This window comes from Bombus terrestris, chromosome 1 (assembly GCF_910591885.1).
Source record: "Bombus terrestris chromosome 1, iyBomTerr1.2, whole genome shotgun sequence".
NCBI classification, from domain to species: Eukaryota; Metazoa; Arthropoda; class Insecta; order Hymenoptera; family Apidae; genus Bombus; species Bombus terrestris.
Window position 1 is genome coordinate 15,145,325 of NC_063269.1, and position 23,171 is coordinate 15,168,495.

The 23,171-nt window shown below is 34.9% G+C and overlaps 1 protein-coding gene and 1 long non-coding RNA gene across 4 annotated transcripts in view; one reads left to right on the forward strand and one right to left on the reverse strand.

Moving 5' to 3' along the window:
- Positions 1-23,171, forward strand: part of LOC100648546 — a 396,941-nt gene that overhangs the window by 306,825 nt on the left and 66,945 nt on the right. For all 3 annotated transcript variants that reach the window (XM_048409433.1, XM_048409444.1, XM_048409440.1), the window contains 2 exons: positions 12,381-12,478; positions 13,795-13,913. In XM_048409433.1, the coding sequence (XP_048265390.1) occupies positions 12,381-12,478; positions 13,795-13,913 (217 nt within the window). The remainder of the gene's footprint in view (positions 1-12,380; positions 12,479-13,794; positions 13,914-23,171) is intronic.
- LOC125385811 lies at positions 809-4,952 on the reverse strand. Its single transcript, XR_007225467.1, has 2 exons — positions 4,649-4,952; positions 809-1,262 (listed from the first exon to the last, which is right to left on the reverse strand). It is a non-coding gene; the product is annotated as an uncharacterized LOC125385811 (long non-coding RNA).

Genomic DNA, 23,171 nt, shown 5'->3' on the forward strand with positions numbered 1-23,171 from the left:
ATCTTGAGGCTGCATTTGCATATCAAAGTATGTTTCATGAGCATCAAACATTACTTGCTATCTAGGTATTATCAATTAAACGGATAGTATTTGTTAGCTTGTCTAATTTCTTTTATGTGATAATGTACTTGCTCATTCTAGCAATTGTATATGAATTTTTTGATAAAAAACAAGTATCATTGTTTCGTCTGATTCGAGTCTCTATAATCACTTCGTATATTCAAAATTCCAACGAATAACTCGTAGAGAAAACATTGCAACCGTACAAACAGACATCATATGGCAAGGATATTCTCAAGTTCACTTCAAAAATATATCCCTAAAAATCTATTCATTTATTACTCGATCGTTTATAATGTTATATCGATGTTGCAAAATCAGAGCTTGAATAAAATTAATATTTAAATCTTCATGCATATTGAATGTTTGAACCAATGAATTAAAACAATATGTCCCGTTACTTTTTAGATAGACTGTATATATTTTGTTACAAAGAGGAGAAACACGATAAACAAGGGAGTCATTGATTTCTTTTTATTATCCCGTGATGAGATGCTTTTTCCGTAAAGACGTACATACGTAAAATTTGTTTCTCCCTTTTCATTTTGCCTTTCATTCTCCCCTTTCTTCTTTATAAGTATCACATATACATACATATATTTGACGTTTCATAAAGAAAGAAACTTGAGGAGGAAATACGATAAACAAGGGAAAACGTTGATTTATCTTTATCGCCACACGGTATGAAGTGATATTTCAGCGAAGATATAAAAAATGTTTAAACTGACAAATAGAAAAAAATAGAACGTTGTATGAATTTTTTTATTTCATATAAAAACATTTGATCATATTCGCTTTCGCGTAGAACGTTAGAACGTTAGAAAATTCGATCGTCGATTCGCAGATCTTTTTGGTTGCTTCTCTTTTTCATTTTGCTAGTAAACCAGAGTACGAAATGTTCCGCTTTGTCGTAGCGAGAATTTATCTATTTCACGTCTCTCTGTCACTGTCGTTGCCCTTTGGGGTACCTTTATTATTTCGTTGCTTTTACGAGACGGCGACCGTAGCGGTGGCTGCTGATGCAACTTGCGAAATAGGATGGGCGATGTCATGATGAAAAACCGGCTGCAACGGTCTTGTTATATTTTTATGATCTCCGTGTCGCACGATAAAAAGGTCCCGCGATGATGAAGCGAGATGGAGTGGCGAGAACGTGGATCGATTTCGTGCCTTTCCGTTAGCTAAATTTCCCTTTCACAGCTCTATAACATTCGTTGCATACAATTATAAAATCGAATGAAGGGGAAAATATCATTATACCTAGAACGCAGGTAGAAATGTTCTACTCGTTAGAATTTTCCTCGTGGTTTGTCCTTTTTATTTCTCTAGTTCGTTAAGCCAATAAAGATCAAGTGATAAAATAATGCATATAGATTGGTAAACATAATGCTGTCGAAGTAAAATATCGGAATTTCATGCAAAATGCATGTTGCAATTGAAGTAATCGAAATAATTCACATGTTGTTTTGTTAAGATAACATAAATGTATAATAATAAATACTTTACAGAAGATTGCTACATAAATCCAACGTTACAATTTCTAATGGTATGCAGTTAAAAATGGAAATAGCCTAAATATTAGTCGTATCTAGAATTTTGCACCGTCTTCAAGAAGGTTGCGATACAATTAATATGCCTGATATAAAATAATCAAACAATAAAAAACAAATGAAATAAAAATTACTTCATATCTTTTAGCGCTTTTCGAAATCGGATATATTTTTGTGACAAAAAATCCTTTATTTCACATTTTCTATTGAAGCGACCGATGTTACAGGGTCAATGTAAAATGATTTTCATTGCCCTTAATAAGGGCAATTCTTAATTATTATTCCAATTCTTAATTATTATTAATTATTAAAAAATTATATGGGCTGTATGCGCAAGCGAATAAAGAATAAACCATCTGTACTTCGCCATTGTCACGTAAAAAATATGGAACAAGTGATTAAAGTGTCACGTTCTTTTATTTTTACTCAATTTATACAGTAATTCGGGCTGGCTCGGACTGATTAAGACTGACTTGGACGATTTTGGGGGTAGTATTTATATTCTTTTATTCGCGGGAGTGGGAAAAGACCTTGGTTGCACTTGTCATATGTCCATGGAAACGGGCAGAGAGACCGGACACTACCTCGGTGGTCACTCATGATAAGGCGCTTGGAATTTGCTGTCTTATCGCATAGGTAGTCGAATTCTCCCGTGACACCATCGATATTATATTAGGTTGTCCGAAAAGTTTCTTTCGTTTTATCAGGAAGTAATAAACGCATAAGGTTTTTTGGTTTATATTATTTTGTCGAATTACGTACGATCTATTTTGTTCTGTTGAGATAAACACTGTGAGATTTCACAGACTTGGTTTCACGTTTGTATGAAGGTACACTGTTGTAAAAACACGTTTGCGAGAGAAAGACACTTTTCGGACAACCTAATACTTTGACCAGTGATAGAGAAAGATATTTTTATAACTTAATAGCACGTCATATATCATTTTGCAAAGGAAGTAGGCTTATGGTTGAAATGAACCCACAGAACGACGTTTCCTGCTATGTAAACACGAGTTGAAGATTATACTGAGAAGTGCAATTTCAAAGCACTCGCCCAGGCTGCTGCTTTGTAGTCATATCGATATCAGTCCAGCAATCACAGAGGAATCACTGAATTAAACGAAACTGATGAACAACAAATTCTATGCAATTGCGAATAGTTAACAATAAACTTGAATTTGAGAAATTTTGCAAACGGAACCGAGCAGTAGACTACTCCTGGAAGATGCAAAAGGTCTCATTCTGATAGCTCAATCCAATTCTGAATAATCGATAAACGTATATAAAAATTGGAATTTTGCAACAAAATAGTTTACAAGAAGCAAACGCAATAAAATATTGTAAATGGACCAGCGGGATAACATGCCCTACGATATGCAAAAGGAATGAATGGTTTTGATTGGTCAAGCGGTTTCGAAGAAATCACCGAACATACACAAGATCGGTGGGAGAATATTAGTTAAAAAAAAAAAAATTGTTTACGAGGACCAAATCGAAAAATTCTTTTTAACCGGACCAACCGGAAAACATAGCCTGCAACATGCATAATAAATCATCCCGGTTGGTCAAACCGTTTCGGAGAAATTATCAAACATACATAAAAAAAAAAAAAAATTAAAAATATGTATACATGCTCAAACATAAATATTTTCCTCCTTTTCCGAAGTTGGTATAGTGAAATGTTGCATTAATCCAACGCTCGTTTTTAATGGGTGACCGATTTTCAAAATTGGGGATGTACCGAAAATAGAATTTGGAATATAGAGCAACGATAACGGATTACGATCGTATGTTACGATCACAGCTATTCGAATTTGTTCCACTATGTTAGATTAGAAAGTGTTATAGAGATTCATACAGGCACAAAAACAAAATAATAATAGAAAGCCAGACTATAATTCTTGCTATCCTTCAAGAACAACTATTTCACGATTATTGCAATATATGTTAGCGTATTCTTCTTGGAAAGACATTCTTGAAACAATATCCTATCTATTTCGTTCTAGAATTTTTATCGAGTAGTCGGGAGCACTTCCGGTGTCCTAGAAAACGTAGAAAGTTTTTGATTTCAAGAAGTCTAAAAAGTCTTGAACGACTCGGAATTTCATATTGCAAAGACCTTTACATCCTGAATATTTTTCGCTAATGTTTCTCAAGAAATTTCGTGAAACTGGATAGTTTTAATGTTAGGTTGGTGCATATGAAATTTGATTTTTTCAAGTAAAACTAACCGGATTTCTTTAATGTGGTTGATATTTGACAAAGAATACAATTTGATATCTATAAATGTTTATAAACTTGTAAATGAATGAGTTATATAGATTTGACCTCTCAAACTCGAATTTCAAAGATACGAAGCTCCTCATGTGTGTTAAAGTAATAACTCAATTACATATTTCAGAACTCAAAGAAATCTTTCGTTCTTAATCTCTACAAGTGTCTCAAAACATCTCTAAAAGTGTCGTTTGATCAGGAAACGATTGGAAAATGTAGCTGTGAGCGAGAACGATTACAATTGCAAACATGATTCGTTTGTATCTTCGCGGTGTAACTGGTCATAAAATGTAAACAACTTTTCGCATCGTAATCAGCTGAGGAAAAAGCAAGCAAAGCGAAAACGAGAAGATTAAACAGAAAGGGAAATGGAGGGATGGAAAAGGAGAGAGACGGTCGCTCAAGATCTTAGATGAATTCATATTCCACAGAATACGTATTTCAAAGCCGATTCCGGCGACAATAACAGCCAACAGCGAAAAGAAGTATTGCCTATCGATACGACAGGAAAATATCGAGTGAATTTGTGCGATATTCAACCCAGCGTGGATCTAATGACAATATGAATGAAATGGTCAAAGACTAAAAAGAAAGCACCCCACTGACCTCACTAAAGAAATAAAATAGTCAAACCCGAAGATGAGGATAGCCATCCACATGTTATTTAACAATTAAGTTAGAAAAATTTACCAAATGTCCAGCTGGCCAAATTGTAAAGTACAAATTAAATAATTAAAAAAAAAAAATGGCCAGGGATTTTTTACACGATAATTTGTAGAGGCCTTGTGTAGAGGATGGTTGATCGTGAGATTTATAAGACAAGATTGCTCGTTGTTGAAACCGTCAAGTATATTTAAGATAATAAATAAATAAATATACAGAGACTATTCGCTGAGACGCTCGTACGGATTCGCTAAAGACAATGTAAATCGCTCGTAAGATCGCTAATAACTAATTGATAACTGATCAATACGCGATAGATACTCGTAGATACTGATTCGCGCGACTAACTGATAACTGATAGATAACTGAACTGGTAACTCTTACGATCGCGTCCGTTTATTTATACTGGTCGAGGGAAAGTCGGAAAATTCAAATTCGTCTTTGTTCAACGCTTGCACGTAGCGGCGACATTGTTTTGCCCGGAGTTTATTTATTTTTACATTATATATCCTAACGATATTGAGGCATAACGATACGAGGCAAAACAACAACATGATTTGAATTGTCCTCTAGCTCATGTACCGCTACAAATTTATCGTATTAATAATGTCAGTAAATTGACAAAATATAATTTGTAGGCTATATTTTGCAGTTATATATCAAATAAGATAATCAATGTCCTGTAATATTTCTAACTGCAGTAGAATTTATTCATGCTGAAAAGTAATATTAATTCAGCTCGTGTCTGCTCCTGAAAATATTTCTTTTTCTCACATCCATTCCATAGATGTTCGAACAGCGGTTTGATAATTGAAAAAGAGTTATTGTCCTTACCATAAATTTATAAATAAAAATTTCTTCCAAACGCTCTAGGCACTTCACTTTTACTTAATCAAAGAGTAAATCTTTTGTCTCTATAACTTAATTCAGAATAAGCGGAGATGAATGGAAAAAACATATCAATTAGCTAGTCCAATTTACAATATCAGGTCTGTAAATATGAAACCGGAATTTGCCTATAGATGGCCCTAGCTAATAATGTAGTTATCACTAAACTGCGTCATTGATGCCAAAAATCTTTGTTGACATCTCACAAACATTTTCGACTCAGAACAATACAAGTTTCATACAACAGCATAGTTTGTAATAGCGTTGAACATGTCGAATTTTGTGCCTGGAAACTACGATTTGCGGACAGCATTGATTTTCTGTTACCATTTGAAGAAAACTGCTGCAGAATCGCATCGAATGCTTGTCGAAGCTTACGGTGAGCATGCTCTTGATAAATAACAGTGCTTTGAGTGGTTTAAAAAATTCAGAAGTGGCAATTTTGACGTGAGGAACGAAGAACGTGGAACGTGGAACGTGATCTATTATGAGCTGTTAAAACCTGGCGAAACCGTTAATACTGAGCGCTACCGACAACAAATGATCGATTTGAATCAAGCTTTGCGTGAAAAACGACAAGAATATCAAAAAAGGTAACACAAAGTAATTTTGCTTCATGATAATGCACCATCACATACAGCAAAACCGGTCAAGGAAACGATCGAAGCGTTCAGTTGGGAAATACTTTCGCACGCGGCTTACTCACCAGACTTGGCTCCGTCCGATTACTATTTATTTGCATCGATGGGACACGACTTTCTGACCAGCACTTCACTTCTTACGAAAATGTACGAAAATGGCTCGATGACTGGTTTGCCTCAAAAGAGCGACAGTTTTTTTGGCGTGACATCCACCAATTACCAGACAGGTGGGAAAAATGTATAACTAGCGATGGGCAATACTTCGAATAAAATATTTTTAATCATTTTCTTACATTAAACGTGTATTTTTTATACAAAAATTCCGGTTTCATATTTACATACCTGGTATACCTTGTCAAAACATCATCTGCTATAATTCTGTTAAATATAAATCATCCAAGAGTCACTTATGATTTGCCTTGGGTGCAATAACCATTCATAACATCAAGTTAGAATAAATCGCGTTACGTGGAACAGTGTCGAACACTTTTCTTTGAACCTGAAGATTTGTGAAACCCTCGGAAACTTCGTATTCATTATGAATTCCGCAATCGGAAACGGTCGCATGTGACTATCGCGTAGTTTATTGTATCTCCTGAGCGCCATTTAAGCTCGTTTGCAATTGATTAATTAACAAATCCCGTTTGAATTCCATAGGACATTTGCATAAAACGTTGTTCGTTTAATGACGTATAATTTTACCGCGTTTTCACGTAAATGAAAACCGGGAATGATAGCCACGGACCGATTATCGAGTGTGATTGGCTGGGCACGTTTGGCGCGATGTCAACGGGGCGTTGTTATTTGATCGATTGGCTCAGCCATACGCGGTACCATAAAATCGTATCTCTTTCAAAAAGAAAATCCCATCATCAATGTTATTATTTTACAATGGACTATGGGCAATGGTCCATAAAAGAGTGAGACGTTTGGTATTTACCAAAAAGGTAACGCGAGTCCATGTTCGAAAAAATGGTAAAAATGTTTTCACGCTTGAAACCTTACCGTTTGAAAATTGACATTATTTAATTTTAACATTTCAATCTAACAGATTGAATTGAAACATTTTATATCGAAATGTATTTGTAAAAGGTCTTGTCGAGGTGACTTTTCTCTTTCCTGTTTCTGGGGTACGTGCTGAGTCACTTTCCCCGTGGCTAGATGATTCTAAGGTTTGCTTATCATGCTACACGCGCCGCGAGACACCATGACACCGGGTCGTCAGCCACACGTGCATATTTCTTAACTCTTTCGCTTCGAGCGCCGCTTATCACGTTCGTCGCCGCGTCACCCATATCTATGTGACGTCCCGGGGGCCTCGTCATCCAAGTGTGGATGACGCTCTTCTTGATCGAGTTAATTAAATATAGGATATCATATATAGGATATACAACATAAAAATATTAAAAACACATTATACCATACTTTTTATTAATTTATATTCTGGATAAAATATTACATTATGCTATATCGCATGGTGTTTTTTAAAACATTCCAAACACATTTGGGGTGATATTGGGCACTTTGAACAATAGTTGTAGACTTTGTCATCACTACTCTCCTTACTTTCAAATATATTTTCACACTGTTTACTGAACATTTTGAGGATGAAAAAATCACTGATGTACGTCTCACAAGTATACTTCTCGACTAAATGAAAGATCTGAGATATCTGCCATGAGATCCCTCGGAATACTCCAGCCGGAAAACTTTATCGCTTTCTCCATTTCTGAACTAAATAATCTTTTCTTTACAATGAATCGAAGGCGATAAACAATGAATTCCCGCTTGTCGCTCTATTTACGTTCCGCATACCGGCGGTCGAATTTGGGCCCCACAGGAAATTTAGCCGAATCACGCTGAACAACCTATGGGTACGAGCGCCGTATATAGGCGGCGACCACGTGACGAATCCCATATATTCAACACCCCATATATCCGGCATCCAAATGATACGTATACAAGTGCTTTCTGTAGTCATTAATATATTTTTTCGTTATCGGCAGAACATTTTCTGTTGATTTTATTGACATATTGGATTAATCACTTCTAAGGTTACGCATTGTTGAAACAACATCAAAACGTTTCATGCAATATATTTCAAACATTCAAATGATCGTATACTGTTTCATACAGAAAAATCTATTAAATCCATTGACAGTGAAATGATATTTCATATACGGTTCTTACAAGAATTATTGTTATTTAAGACTTAGGAAAACGTTTATACAGCAACCACGTACACTGTATGTATTTCTGGCGCGCGTTTCCGTTCAGTGATAGAACTTCGGTGAACTGGACTGCCGAAACGAAAGGACTAAAAATCAATTTGATAGAAACAATCAGATAAGAGCACTTAAACTACACACGTAACACTCACCGTAACTTCTAAAATTCGTTGCCAAACCTAATCTAGTTGCTATCAATAGATCCGATGGATGTTATTTCTATAGAAGACGTGACACTAACACAGCTAAAATATCAATTTGAAAATTTGTATTTCAGCGTTTATATCCGACCAATTAAATATGTTTGGCTGGCTAAATTGTAATACTTGAACTAAAAATCCCTACTGTTAGGTTTATTTAAACAAACGAAACAAACTAAAAACAAACCGAAAAAATTTGCAAGTTCCTTGAAATTATTTAATGAATCTATAGAAACACTGCCTACTCTACGACTTCGACGAATATTGGATATGTTGTAGAAATTCATATTTTAAACCAGTGTAGTGGTATCGGCAGTTTTTCGCGAAAATATCTCGGAAACTAAGCGTATTCAGCCCTTATATATATAGAAAAAAGTTGTTAAAAATATCGACTTCTACAGCATATTCAAAGATCATCGAAATTGGAGGGTGGCCAGTGTTTCTACAGTTTCACCAATTATTTAATTATAATATTTGAGTTTAACTTTGTGAACTTAAATATTTTAATTTTGTCAATATTTGTATTTAACCAATTAACCAGGTAACTGCGTTTGACGAGTATACACGTCAAACAAAAACTTTATTTCGGTGCATTCGACGTGAATACTTGTCGTTGCTTGTATTTATTTACGCACTCCATGATCTTACCCCAAGAAAGATTTCTAAAACTAAATTCAGCAGTTAACACATTGTTGACCGGCAATTTTTCTGAGAATTTATCTCATGTCATCGGCTATTATTTCGTAATTGGATGTGAAGGTAAAACAATATAAATAAATTTTAATAAATTTTATTTATTATTCAAATTTTAATATTTCTTTTTCGTATGATAAACAGTGTAACAGTCATCTACGAGATTTTCTGGTTTGGCCCACCAATATCAGTAATCCAAGAAACTTCTTTATTTCATTAGTGGTAACTTCCGTCCATGGTACCGTTTTTGCAGAGATTTTATATAACTCTTTCATTTGAGAATGGTACAAATTGGTTTGCGTAACGACTAAATAAAAAAAACTACTGTCAAAGGATAAAGCCGTTACCTCACTGATAGTCGACGCATCACCAAGTTCAATAGTTGCACCAGGAATATTTAAATAATTCTGTAAGTTTGGTATGATATCATGTCCCATTCTTCCTTCAATTCGTCGTCACTATCTGATTCTATTTTATTCCTCTTTTGATATTTTGGTGGCATAATATCTGATTTACTATCTTCTGATACAGTATTATTTTCCAAGTCACCATAATTTGATTCACAATCACTTGAACAATCAGATAAAACATCCGCGTATAATTCATTGAAAGATTCTTCATTGGTACGTTCCGTCATCGTTGACATTTTTTTTATGACAAAGCACGCAACTTGGCGGGTCTTATGAGCGAGAGACACAGCTTGAGGTATACTGACCAACAATTGCACTGTATCATCTCTAACAGCGCATTGAGAAAACGACGCTGATACGAAAGAAGAACGCATCAGAAGTTTACTCGTGGCTGGTTGGCAACGTTTGGCCATGAAAACACCAGTTAACTCGTGACCGGTCAACAATGTGTTAAAAGTCGGAGCATTAAGGGTTTTACAAAATCATACTTTTATAAAATTCTTCGTTTCTATATTTGGTACATCTTTAAATATTTTGCATACTTTGCACGTTTATGTATATTTGTATTTATCATAACCACATAAAAAACCACAATCTATTTTTTATGCTTACTACCGACCTAAACATAGCTTTTAATAATGTGAGCAAAGCTATATACATATTTATACATATTTACATATTTACATATTTACATATTTACATATTTATAATAGTATTTATACATATTTACATATTTATAATACATTTGTACTTACATATTTGCGTTTTTTTTTTTAATTTTTGATCTTTTCAGGGCTTACTACATTGACTTTTATTTTACCCTTTATTTTACTTTCAGCTTTTATATTTTGTTACGTAGATCATAATAGCTGTATCTCATATTATACCAATCTCATAATATATAATCTCATATTATACACATATTATATCATAATTGTTACAATTTAAAAAGATGGGGGCTTCTTATATCGATTCTTAATCTCCCACGATACGGGAAAACGAAATCTAGTCTTATGTATAGTCTAGCTTAACACTTTGACTGCCACGTTAGTCATATATGACCAGTCACGGTTTCTCCTGTGACGCCACGGTGGTCACTGATGACCGGAGTGCTCGAACTTCTTACAATTATAAAAATTGTATGAAAATTGACAGTTAGGGAATTTTGAATATAACCGATAAATAGAAGATAAAATTTGAAATAAAAAGTGCGCCATTGTACAATTAAACATTTTTATTAGAACATCAATAAAAAAAAATGAGAACAAATCTTGCATCTAACGGTGCACTGTGTTTGTATCCATATCTTTGAGGAGTAATCTACGAATATTATTATAAACACAGCTTAGAAAATAATCGTAAATGCTGCTTTGTAATCATATAATTGAAGTTAGAAGTGTAAACATACCCTACCATTATATATAGAATGAGCAAATACTGTTTACTAAAATCTTGTACACGTTTCAACAATATATTGTGGACGTTTTGTTTACGACGAAATAACAAATGCGAATAGCTTGTTGAAATAAACGAAGCCTTGTTATAATATGTCGCTATCAACTGTTACCAACGCGCCACGGTGGTCACCCGTGACCACCAATAAGATAAACGGTCCATTGGGGAAGAATGTTGTCTTACATCATCAATTTATTATTATTTTACCATTACATGCTCTGAATAATAAAAATATTCCCGTGGCGTTCTGAGCGAAACATATGATTTTGGCGTGGCCGTCAAAATGTTAATCTATTTCAATCTTCGTCTAACTGTGAGATGATATTCGTGATTCGTTTGAAACTTTCCAAATGTATACAAAATCGCCCATTAACAGTAACATAATATGTAATAAAGAAAATTATTTAGCAGCAGTTTCGTAACTGTAATGTAGAATTACTAACTCGAGTACAAATAACGTGATTGTTAAAAATTAATATATCGACACTCCATTGATTTTCTAGAAAAATAATTTGAGGTGTCTGTGTTTAAAGGGTACATATATTGGTAATGGAACTTAACTGAAAGACGGGCATTTAAAGTTAATTAGAATGTCCTCTTTTTATGTTAATAACAATCATAGTTACTTATTCATAGATTTGTTGTCCATCCAGCCGAAGGTAGACTACGATGATTATTTACAACTGCGAAAAATAACAAAATAAGAAATTAAACAAATGATCCTCATGTAAAATTATTAAACGCTTTGATTTCCCTTTAGCCTGTCAAAGTGTTAACTCTTAACCGATCAACAATGTGTTAATTAGTAAGACGTGAATATTTGATTTCGATCGACCGAAGTGTGGGATAATTGAATTAAAAAATTCTGCTTAAACTTAAACAATTACTCGTCAAACTCGGTAACGCTTCATCAGGTTTTCGTATTCCTGCATTATGACACTCGTCACGTACAATATAAAACAGAGTTCCCAGTTAGGGGATAGATAAATGAAACAAAAAAGATAGTCGTGTCGCAGAAGGTTCGTTGAAAAGACGGGCGAAGGGAACGAGAATCGTAAGCCGGTCTTTCTCGAACGCTTAGCGTGAAATTGCACAGCGTATTCATTCGCGAACGATTCAGCTCTCAGGAGAGAAGGGGCTTCCCGATTCCTTGTCGCGAAATGATTAACTTTCGACGAGATTCCGCTTAATTCCACGGCTGTCTGTTAGAAACAATGCGAAGCTTCTTTTTCTCTCGGGAAAACCGGGCTATTCCTTTACTGAGAAATCCGTGATTTATGAGGCAATAACGAAAGATATTTCCTGCGTCGCGATTCAGGTGACGTGGGTGCAGCAGCCAAGCAAGGACTCGTTTCGACTACTCACGGTCGGTAGGATCCTGTACAGTGCGGATCAGCGGATCAGCCTCAACTTCCGGTAAGTGAAATCAACAAAATACGAGAGATATTTAGATAGATATGATGTCTTGATAGTTAGGACATGAAAATTGACATTGGTATTGATTTCGATACGAGATATGAAGTATGGTAAAATGATAATATACATAGTCAGAACAGGGCTGGCGCAAGGCAGGTTCTGCGCGTTCGCCGAAACCGGCCCCGTGTTTTGAGAGGCCTCGCGGTCTACGAAAATTATCCAATTAAAAAACATCGATTTTGATTAACTTTTTACAAAATGATGATACCATTGACAGATGCAAGACATTTTTTTAGTAGCGATGATTCAGTTTAAAGGAGTGACAAAAATCATCAAAGTTCAGTGCAACTCCATAAAGTCCTCATATCCTGGAAACTACTTTAGATAAAAAAATCCAGGCACTTCCAGACAAATGTACTTTTTAGAGAAATTAAACTGCATCAATAGCCTTTTGCAAAAGTCAGACATGATTACAGATTTTGTATTTTCATTGGATTTTTTGCCTCTTGAAAGCGAATTATGGAGGCGAAAAAGTATTACTTTAATTTGTTTAAAAAACTGCTTATAAAAAGTGTATAATATGTAACAGCATTTATAAATAAATAATTCCTCGTCTTAAAATTTAAGTGTAGGATTTGAATGTATATTCAGGCCCCGCAAAATTTTTGAACTCGACCTCACAAAAGGTCACGCCGGCTCTGAATCTGAACCTGTCAAAGAACAAATTTATATAGTAGGAGTTCGTTGAGTTTCTCCAGTATTTACCATTTTCCATATAATAATAGCAGCTCGTGTTGAGATAAGAGTGTTGAATCGACAGGATTCATTTTATTAAACAGTTAACTGGAATTTTAGTAAAATAGCTAAATGTTATAATTGAATTTGTATTTGAAAATTTTAATTTCAATTCAAATCTAAGAATTTGATCTTTAAAAGTTATATTATACATTTTCGCTATTAATTATTTTATAAACAAAAATCAAATTAATTGCATCGACAAACTGAGGAAAAATGTATGCATTGAAAATATAAAAATTGTCATGTGAGATATCTATTTTAGGAGAACAAGAATATTTTGCATTCGTATAGAAAGAAGACAGAATTTCTACGATTTCGTGACAGTGAAAATATGATTGAACTCATTACTGGTATCGATAGAAATTTCTATTTTTATCGATTTCCGTGTCACGAAATGCTATAAAGTCGTGTAGCACGATATTTCTCGCTTTTATAGGTACGCCATAAAAGTCGAATACATCTAAAAATCGCGTAACGATATATGATCGAATGAAGTTTTCCATTTTTTGATTTCACAGATACCCGAGCAATTGGAGATTACAAATCCAGTACGCAACGACGCGGGATTCCGGCTTATACAAGTGTCAAGTTGCAACGCATCCGCCGCTGGTTAAAACGATTAACGTCGTCGTCACGGGTGAGTGATCTTTTGAAACTGTATCTGCGATTAACCGCCATTGTTTTGTTTTATAATTTCCTTTCTCGCGCGTAAGCGTGAAACAATACGCCGTTAAATTGTACCGTCAACAGAACATTGATAAAAAGAAATGGCACAAGGTACTAGAATATTTTTATCTATTCTATTCTATTCTATTATATTATATTATGTTATGATCATCTCCCATGATATACTGAATTAAATAAAACAAAAGAAAGACTCTCAACCAAACATTTTGCCAAGCTACCGTTCCTCTAAACACAAACACCTTTTCCAATAAAGGAAAATCTTTTCATAAAACCTTCCTGTTGAACCCTCCACAGGGCTCTTCCCATCTTCTTCCATGAATCTTCCCCAAATAACTGCAACATAATTAAGACTCTTCTAAAGATCCAAAGAGCCCCATCCAATGTACTTCCTGTATCCACTTACCCGATCCATTCGCCATGTAATCTCCAAGAAAACAATCGAAAGGTAAAGGTAAACAAAACCACGTGCGCTCGATTCTATTCTCGTAGCAACAAGATGAAGGAAAGCATTCTTCCGCTCATCGTCTTGTTTCGTTTTGCCCCACAATTCATAACGAAGGATTGCAGGGGAGCATCCTATCCACGTTAACCAATTAAGGAGCAATGCGTTCAACGCAACATTTCATTTACAATTTTTACCAAACAATGTACCTTATTAAAATTTGTTCATTAACATCTTAATTATGAAAGGAAACTCGCTTGATACTTTTTTCGTCACTGCTTCTTCCATCTGGATTTTACAATTTTATAAAATTTATCCACTTGCGCTAGAAAGACGTGCCACGCATGTCCAGATGCTTTTCTTCCAAAATCGCCAGACATTTGTCGCAGAAATAAAAATAACGTGCGCTGCGCGTCGGCTAACAGTTAGATCGTTCGTTTGTCGAGCTACAGTTATACAGTGCACGACGTTACATAGAGTCATCGATATCTTGGAAATATTTCAAGATTATGAATAAATAAAAGGCTATTATTGCCTTTATTATTTATATAGCCTTAAAAGGCTATTATATTCATATCCGTGTAAAATTTTTTATGTAAGATCCTACCAACGCGTTGAGGCGTTGCTTAACACTAGAACTACCACACGAGTGGAATTGACTGGTTTTACAATTTTATTTTAAAGTTCCTACTTCATGTTATATTTCTTTCCGCAATGATGTAATGACTTTGGCAACGATAACTAAAAGAATAATATAATGAATTTTATTTCGTTTTTGATGTGTTCAAACAGAAAATAATTTTCTACCAAGGCTACTTATACCAATACCAATCAAAATGTAAAAGGGTCCAGCAATCTGTTTATCGAACCCCAATTAACCAGTTTCTTCGTTTTGTACAACTTCGCACACGTTTTTTAAATTTTTACTGCGTGTCATTCGACATAATGATATCAGTTATCAGGAAAATTCGCTAGATGCTAATACTATAAATACCACATCAGTCAAAATAACTGGTTCTACAATTTTATAAATATGTCAACCCTCAGTTAGGGATTATGGTCTCACATGGATTAATATGTACTATATAACACGAGGTGTGAACTATATATCACGTATCAAAAATGTACTATATAACATGGGATTTCTTCTTTAAGAAAGTAATAAATCAATAAATATAAAGATATTCTAGTTTACATATTTTTTAAAGGCCAGTCATTTTGACTGGTTTTGGTAGAAATAGCTTTGTGTTAACTACCGGTAGTTTTAGTGTTAAAAGATTGCACTCGTAGACGCGGTGAGGCATGTTATATTGTAGCGCACAGCACGCGCGACCGTGAGTTTATTGGTAGCTCAAGTGGTTAAAGAAAGTGTATTTATAAAATTGTTCTGATTTTGCAATGTGTAATAACTTATAATAATTTAAATTAATATGGTTACGATATTAAATTAATATAATTGATAATAATTTAATAAACGTAAAATAAAAGTAATTTATAAAATTATAGTTAATTATTACGTAATCTTTAGTGGGTTTCGATAGAGGGAGAAAGAGGACGAGGGAGGGAAAGAAACTTGACCGAGTCGGAAGAATGGTTCTCAGTTTCCGAGCGACATTCGAGACGAAGAAAGGGACGTAGCGGGTCACACAAAGGAGCAAAGGGTTACAGAGCAGGTTTCGCGTGTCCCAATCCCCTTACGTCGCCAATTCGGTGCAATGGAAACCCGCATTTCGTCGGCTAAAGCGCCTCGTGGCCGGTAATCTGATCTGATCCGAAGAGGGGCCTGGTCGGTGAACAAAAGCCGCCGTAAGGACGAAGTAGGGCAGAACAAACCCGGATAGACTGACATTGTTACACGACTCCTTCTCCTCCCTTTTCTCTGTCTTCGTTCGACCATCTGGCGTCCCTGTTGCTCTTCCTAAATTGTCAAGCCCGACGTTTTGTCGTACCGCTGGAATTTCTTTGACCTCTCTTGCTCCAGGAACGATCTTTTTGGCCCTCGTGGGTATCTATACGGAAGAAATATCTAACACGGGGTGAAATCGATATGGGACACGCTCGTTGACTCATCTCGATCAAATAAGTTTCACAGGAAACGATTTGTACGGGGATGATTGATAGGGCTTTCTGATAGAACATAGTTTCGCGAAGGATGCCATAGATCGATCTACTTAATTTAGCAGGAACCAGGGAAAGAGTTTTTTTTTATTTGGTAGAATTTTTACAATCAATTCTCATTGAGAATTATAAGTAAATTATTTTGACGTGGTACTGTAACTTGCATTATATCTGTTTATAGTATGTTTAATTCTAGTTGAATGTAATGCTTAAATCTAAAGAGTAATGCCTGTGGAAAGAGTTCTCACGGAGACTTCTTTTATCATCTTGTTCTGTGTAACTTTTACCTTTCTTTACGATTTCTGTCTGTCGAGTTTCTATATCTCTTAACCCTTTAAGTGCTGTGGGCGCATATAGGTGTCTGGCGAAAGCTATCGGCGTGGACTAAGGACATATATATGCGCTTTCTGTAAGTGCCCGGCATGGACTAAGGACGCATGTATGGGTTTTCCAATTTTTCCGAACACCTACGCAGAAGTAATACTATTACGTTTGTGTGAAATAAATATAAATGCATTCCTTACGGCAGTAAACAAATGCCAATAGTGGCTCGTTATTGTTGAAGTGGTCACCACATGTAAGAAAACTCTACATCTGGTTTTTTTAGTTTTCTCAAACACTGAATTTTTCACACACAACTAAATTATTAACTTATGTTATATTTACTAAATTTAGTTTTCTAGTTTATTGTTTTCTAGTTTATTACCCAAATTCTAGTTAACTGTAAATTTCAATGTTTATAATAAATAATTAAAAATAACTAAAAAATAACGCTCTTGAATCATTTAATCTCGTGCAAAAGAATTACTATAACTTATTACGATTTGCGCTTTGAATAGTCAATCAACAGAGCTCAGTCTAACGAAAAAGTATATTCCGTCCACAGCGATCGTCACGCGTGTTTTCAAGGCAATCTCCGTCAGGCCACGCGTGCCGCAGTACCAAGTGTTCTCTGCTAGATACTCTGCCATCGATATTTTAGTAATGCGAGTCGCTCAAGTGGTGGTCTCAAGAATGATCTCTCGTTTCGTAGTTCGCAACATTAACCCCTTCCTGTGCCATTTAGTTCGACGAAACTTGGGCTCAAGAGGTAGACATCGACGCGCGCTAAACAGACCAGACTGATGCTCGTAAATAGTCGCAATACGAACCGAAATGTAGATGCCCGCGATACCTGTGGTATAGTCAGTTTTACGCGATAATGATGTTGAGGAAGTAAATTCTTATGCTTTTACTTTTATAGATATTATAAATTTATTATATTTTGTCATAAAATTATTTAAAATTATATAATTATATAAAATTTAATCATAAAACTGAATGAATATCTAAAAAGGAAATACGTAAAACTCTACAAATCCTCCATGGTGTGATACCTCTTAAAACATTCTGGCAGATGTAAAGCCACTGTAGCAGTACTCGACGGTAAAATTCATAACGGTTTCCGTCCAGTGAACCCGCTACACAAATACCGTGTTTACCGATAGATTAGTTTATCATAGATCCGACAACCTTAGGCGGTTACCGAAGGTCAATCAAAAACCGTCGTTTTTGTCGTGATCATATGCCTTCGCTTCGACTACCGGAAAAGTCAAAATTTGTAAACAAGGTCTAGGAGCTCAGCGACCGTTGGGATCTTTCGAGAACACCTTCGAAAGGAAAACCCCGACGCCTTTTGTCAACTCCGACGGTTATAAATATAGCGAATAGGGAAACGAGGCAACCTTTTGTTATCGAGTGACACGAGCAGTAACAGTTAAGTTGATACTTCCCCTGCGCCGATATATTCGTAATCACGAATCAAGCCAGCAAATTGTGTTATACGGCTAGTGTACACTTAGGGTATATATTAATAAATTATATTGTTAAACATACTCTAGTGTTTCTAAACCTTCTATCGCCTACATACACCTCACCACTTTCGGCTTGTTTTGTTTACGTTTGACCCAAGTATCTGGTCGCGAGTCAGACTCGCGATATTCATGTTTGGGCCAAAATCTTCACCGCGAGTCTGACTCGATAAAGTACGGGAAGGGGTTAAAACCACTAGCTGTTGTTGAATAGAATGAAGGAAAGTGTGGTATAGATTATTTCGACCAAATGGTTTCTTATGCCACCACAATTAGAAAAGGAATCAAATGGTACAGAAAATTATTTTTTTATATTTGGTAGACTATTTACAAACAATTCTCTTTGAGAATTATAAGTAAATTATTGTACAGAAAACTTGGCATTCAGCACCTTCTGGGAATTTCTGTTGTAAACGCTTTGACGGTTTATAAAATTGCAACAAGGAAGAGTATAAATATTAGAATATTTAGAGAATTATTAGTTGCAAAATTATTAGGGTTGTCTGAAAATACAAAAAATACTTGTCTTCGACGGAGTCAACATAATATCGCCGTACAGAAAAATGATTCCGGAAGAAGCATTAGACGTGCATGCAAACTATGTTATGCAAATAAAAGACGTCGAACAAAGACACGAGAGAATTTAAAGAAAACAACAACTTATTGTCTAAATTGTCCCGACCAACCTCAGCTATGTATAGAATGCTTTAAAGTTTTACATTCTAAATAATTTTTTTAATAAAACATTTTCATATTACTTTTATAACAATTCAATAGTTTAGTCTTTTCAAATACCTACGACGATCCTCTGCAAGTAGTCAAATAAGCGTCACCCGAATACGGGTGACGTAGCCCTACTGGGAACTTTGCTGACACCCGAATACGGGTGTCGTGACAGTCAACGTGTTACGAGATAATGTTCATTGAATTTGAAATTATATAAAATACTGCAATATATACTTTAATAATTAAGTTCTACCGTTTTATTAATTAGTGTACCCTTTCAGGAACTTTCACGGTTTATATATTTGTTCCTATTACTCAGATTTAATTTTATTATATTTTTATATATCATATATTTATTATAAAATCTGAATCCTTGAATTTCTGGGGAATTTCATAAATTTAGTATGGAAATAATATTTTTATAAAACGATAAAAAATGAGATAAGATTTTATCATTTGTTTAGAGAATGAAACAAAATCGAACCGTAACGGAAAATAAACGAATCAGATCAATTTCGGATAGGATTTCGAAATAAGTTTGGTACCGACGACAGCTGCACTTTCCGTGTTCCTCAAAATTGCGTATTTGTCACGTTAAAACAATAGTTACGTGAAGATGACTTCTGGAACATGTACGAAGCCCATGGACGGGCAGAACATCCCGATGTCCAGTAATCGATCATCGATGCGATTAATACTATGATTGATACACGTTCATCGTGACCCCTTTGTTAGCTGGCCGAAGGCTGCGACAATATTTGCTACGACCGTGTGACGATGCCTGTTTTCGCTAAAGGACAGGATTTATTAAATTCTTTATTACATCGCTAGGTCTTTATTGAGAATTCTCAAGGGCTGCAACGAAGCCTTTTTTGTCTTATTCGTTGTCTCTTTTCTGCGACATCGTTCAATGAAAGAAAAGATCGTGTCTCTTTGCGATGACTATAATAGTGAAAAATTTCATATTAAAAATAACTCACAATTACGTAACAGTGTTTCGAAATTGCTTCCATGCTTATTACACGGCATAGCTGCTATCGTATTAATCAATAAACATTTTAGTATTTTCGATTCAGGTAAATAGGGCAGCCGGAAACACATTAGTCAGCAGAACACTGTTTTTATTTTAACACGTTGTCGCCGGCGCCGATATTCAGCGTTTTCTCTGTGAGGCGCCGCAGCGTCAGATTATACTGTTCAACACGATGTTTGCGACGAGCTGAAAAGGAATCTGAAACTAGTTTTTGTCCATCACCCTCAGTTGTTGAAAAAATCAATTTTGAAAAAGTCGCAATTTTTCAACTTTGACCTCAATTTATAGCAAAATTACAAAAGCTATACGATTCCTGTTGACTTCAATGAAGAACTTCTGTGGACTTCAACTAATATTAAGTTGTCCGAAAAGTTTCTTTTGTTTCACAAGGAAACAATAGACGCACAGCGGTTTTTGTTTTATATTCTTTTGATCTATTTTTTTTTTTTTTTTAATCTTCCAATTTACATCGTATGATCCATTTTGCATTATGTGCAGTAAATTAATACGTTTAATAAAATATAATATAAAAATGTTTCGCATCTATTGTTTCCTTCTAAAACGGAAGAAACTTTCCAAACAACCTAATACGTTGATATACAATAGTTTGGCAATATCAGTTTGCATATTATTGAAATATGTATAATTTTGTGTGCCAAACTAGATAGGCCGCGTGGTAGTGACACACGTATATGAGTATGAGTGTGGAAGTATATGTGTGCGCGGTATCTCGAAAAACAGATTTTTTTTTTATTTACAAGTATTTTACAATCAATTCTCGCATTGAGAATTTTGAGTAACTTTCTCTGGCGTGACGCAGTGACATGGTTAATTATTTATAATAAGTTAACAAACTTATTAACTTATTATAGATAAGTATAATTTATAAATAATAATATTATAAGTCTGGTATGGAAGATGGTTTTCTTTTTTTTTATTTGGTAGACTTTTTACAATCAATTCTCATTGAGAATTATAAGTAAATTATTTTGGCGTGATACTGTAACTTGGATTATAAGAGTTTATAGTATGTTTGATTCTAGTTGAATCTAATGCTTAAATCTAAAGGGTCTTTTTAGTCTGCGGATCTGATCCGTCGTGTCAAGTAATTGGGTAACCAATGGGTTTTGGTGGTTGTTAACTCTTGTATTATATCTGTTACTGAACTTGGATATTTCTTCCTTAACTGTGGGTATCTTAAGGTCGCGGTGTATTGTTTCGTTGGTAACATTGGAAGATGGTGAGACCAGGAAAGTGCTGAGACGCGTGCAAATATATATCGACGAAGATCCTGGAAATCGTTTATTAAATAAAATTATAATTATTTTAATTTAAATTCTAAGTGTAACCTTAGTGATCCTTTACTTTTATTTCGGCAATTAAGATCCACAATTCTCGACACATATATCTGTAAATGTTAAGTAAAGCTGACGAGACCAGCTTTGGCCTTAATTTCGCTCAAAAAGTAGAGGTCTGACGCGAATTCTGATCATCATACGAAATTCTGTGAACATTTTTTTCTAAGAAACGTTCATAGCGCGAATCAAAAAATTATTCAATTCCGAGTGGACCTCACAATAGAAATACAATAAACAACCTGGAAGATGGAACCCCGCTGTGGGTAACCATCCACATGCTATATTTTTATTCTCTAAGCTGTAATATTTTACCAAATGTCCTACTGGACAAATTGTAAAATTTAAATAAAAATAAAAAAATAAAATTAAATAAAAAAGGCCTATTTTGTTAGCATTCTTCTATTTTAATTTTTGCCCATCTAAATAATATATACCATGGATATGAAAATCAATGATTTGTCTGATGAATCAATAATTGAAAGCAAGAGAATCATACAAAGGGCACATATACTCTCGAGCTCTTCAGACGAGGGAAGTAATGACAGTGAATCGTGAACTAACGAACTAACCGACGATACCACGGAAGAAGAAGATTTCGAGTCAGATTCAGAGGAAGAGAATCTTGATGAAGAATGGCAGGAAATAAGAGAAAGAGGCCAAACCATGACTGAGTATTCGCAAGAAGAAGAGTCGTTAATTGAAGACACAGACTGCGACGACCTTGTTTCTTTATATAAGTTACTCTTTGCGGACAATATATTAGAAATGATCCTTGAGGAAACGAATAAATATGCTGTACAATGCTTTTGGCAAACTCTGCATCTAGCAGCAGAGAACTCCAACTGGACTGGAAACCTGTTACAAAGGACGAAATGAACACTTTTATTGGTATCCTGCTTATCATGAGTCTAGCGCTGCTACCTAAAATTAGATTGTACTGGTCTCGAAATGTACTGTATTCGAGCACATGTATAAGAAAAGTGATGAAACGCGGTCGGTTTATATCGATACTTCAATATTTACATTTTTCAAAAATACTGTTAAACCTGGTAAAAATATTATAATTGACGAAACCGTGATTCCGTGTAGAGAGTAAGTCTGGGATAAAACTTTATAAACCGAACATTCAGGAAGGTTACACCTATAACATTCATATTCATACCGAAGAAAATACAACCAGAGTAGTGAAAACACATGCGCATTTTTCTTATAATGATGCTGAAAATGATCTATCCGAATGAATATCGTCCTATTATAGTTGTTTGCACAAAACCGTAAAATGGTATAGAAAAATTGGAATAGAATTAATATGCGAGACTTGCCTCGTAAATGCGTGGTATATACATAGAAAATGGGGTACTAAAAGTATTAAAAAATTATTTATCACCTTTTAAATATAGTGAATTCCGACAGAGAAGAAATGCCAAGTAAAAATAAAATACTACCCAAAACACATCCACATTTTCTGCAGTCGTACCAAGGGCCCGCGAACAAAACGAGACGGCGGTGTAAACAATGTTATAAACGTATTTCTAAAATAAAAGGTAGAAAGTACGCCGCGAAAAGAACCAAAAAAGTAACAACATATTGTGATCGTTGTAAGGGCTAGCCGGCACTCTGTTTAACATGCTTCAAAAAATTACATTAAAAAAGTAAATAATTATGTTAAGTTTATAATATC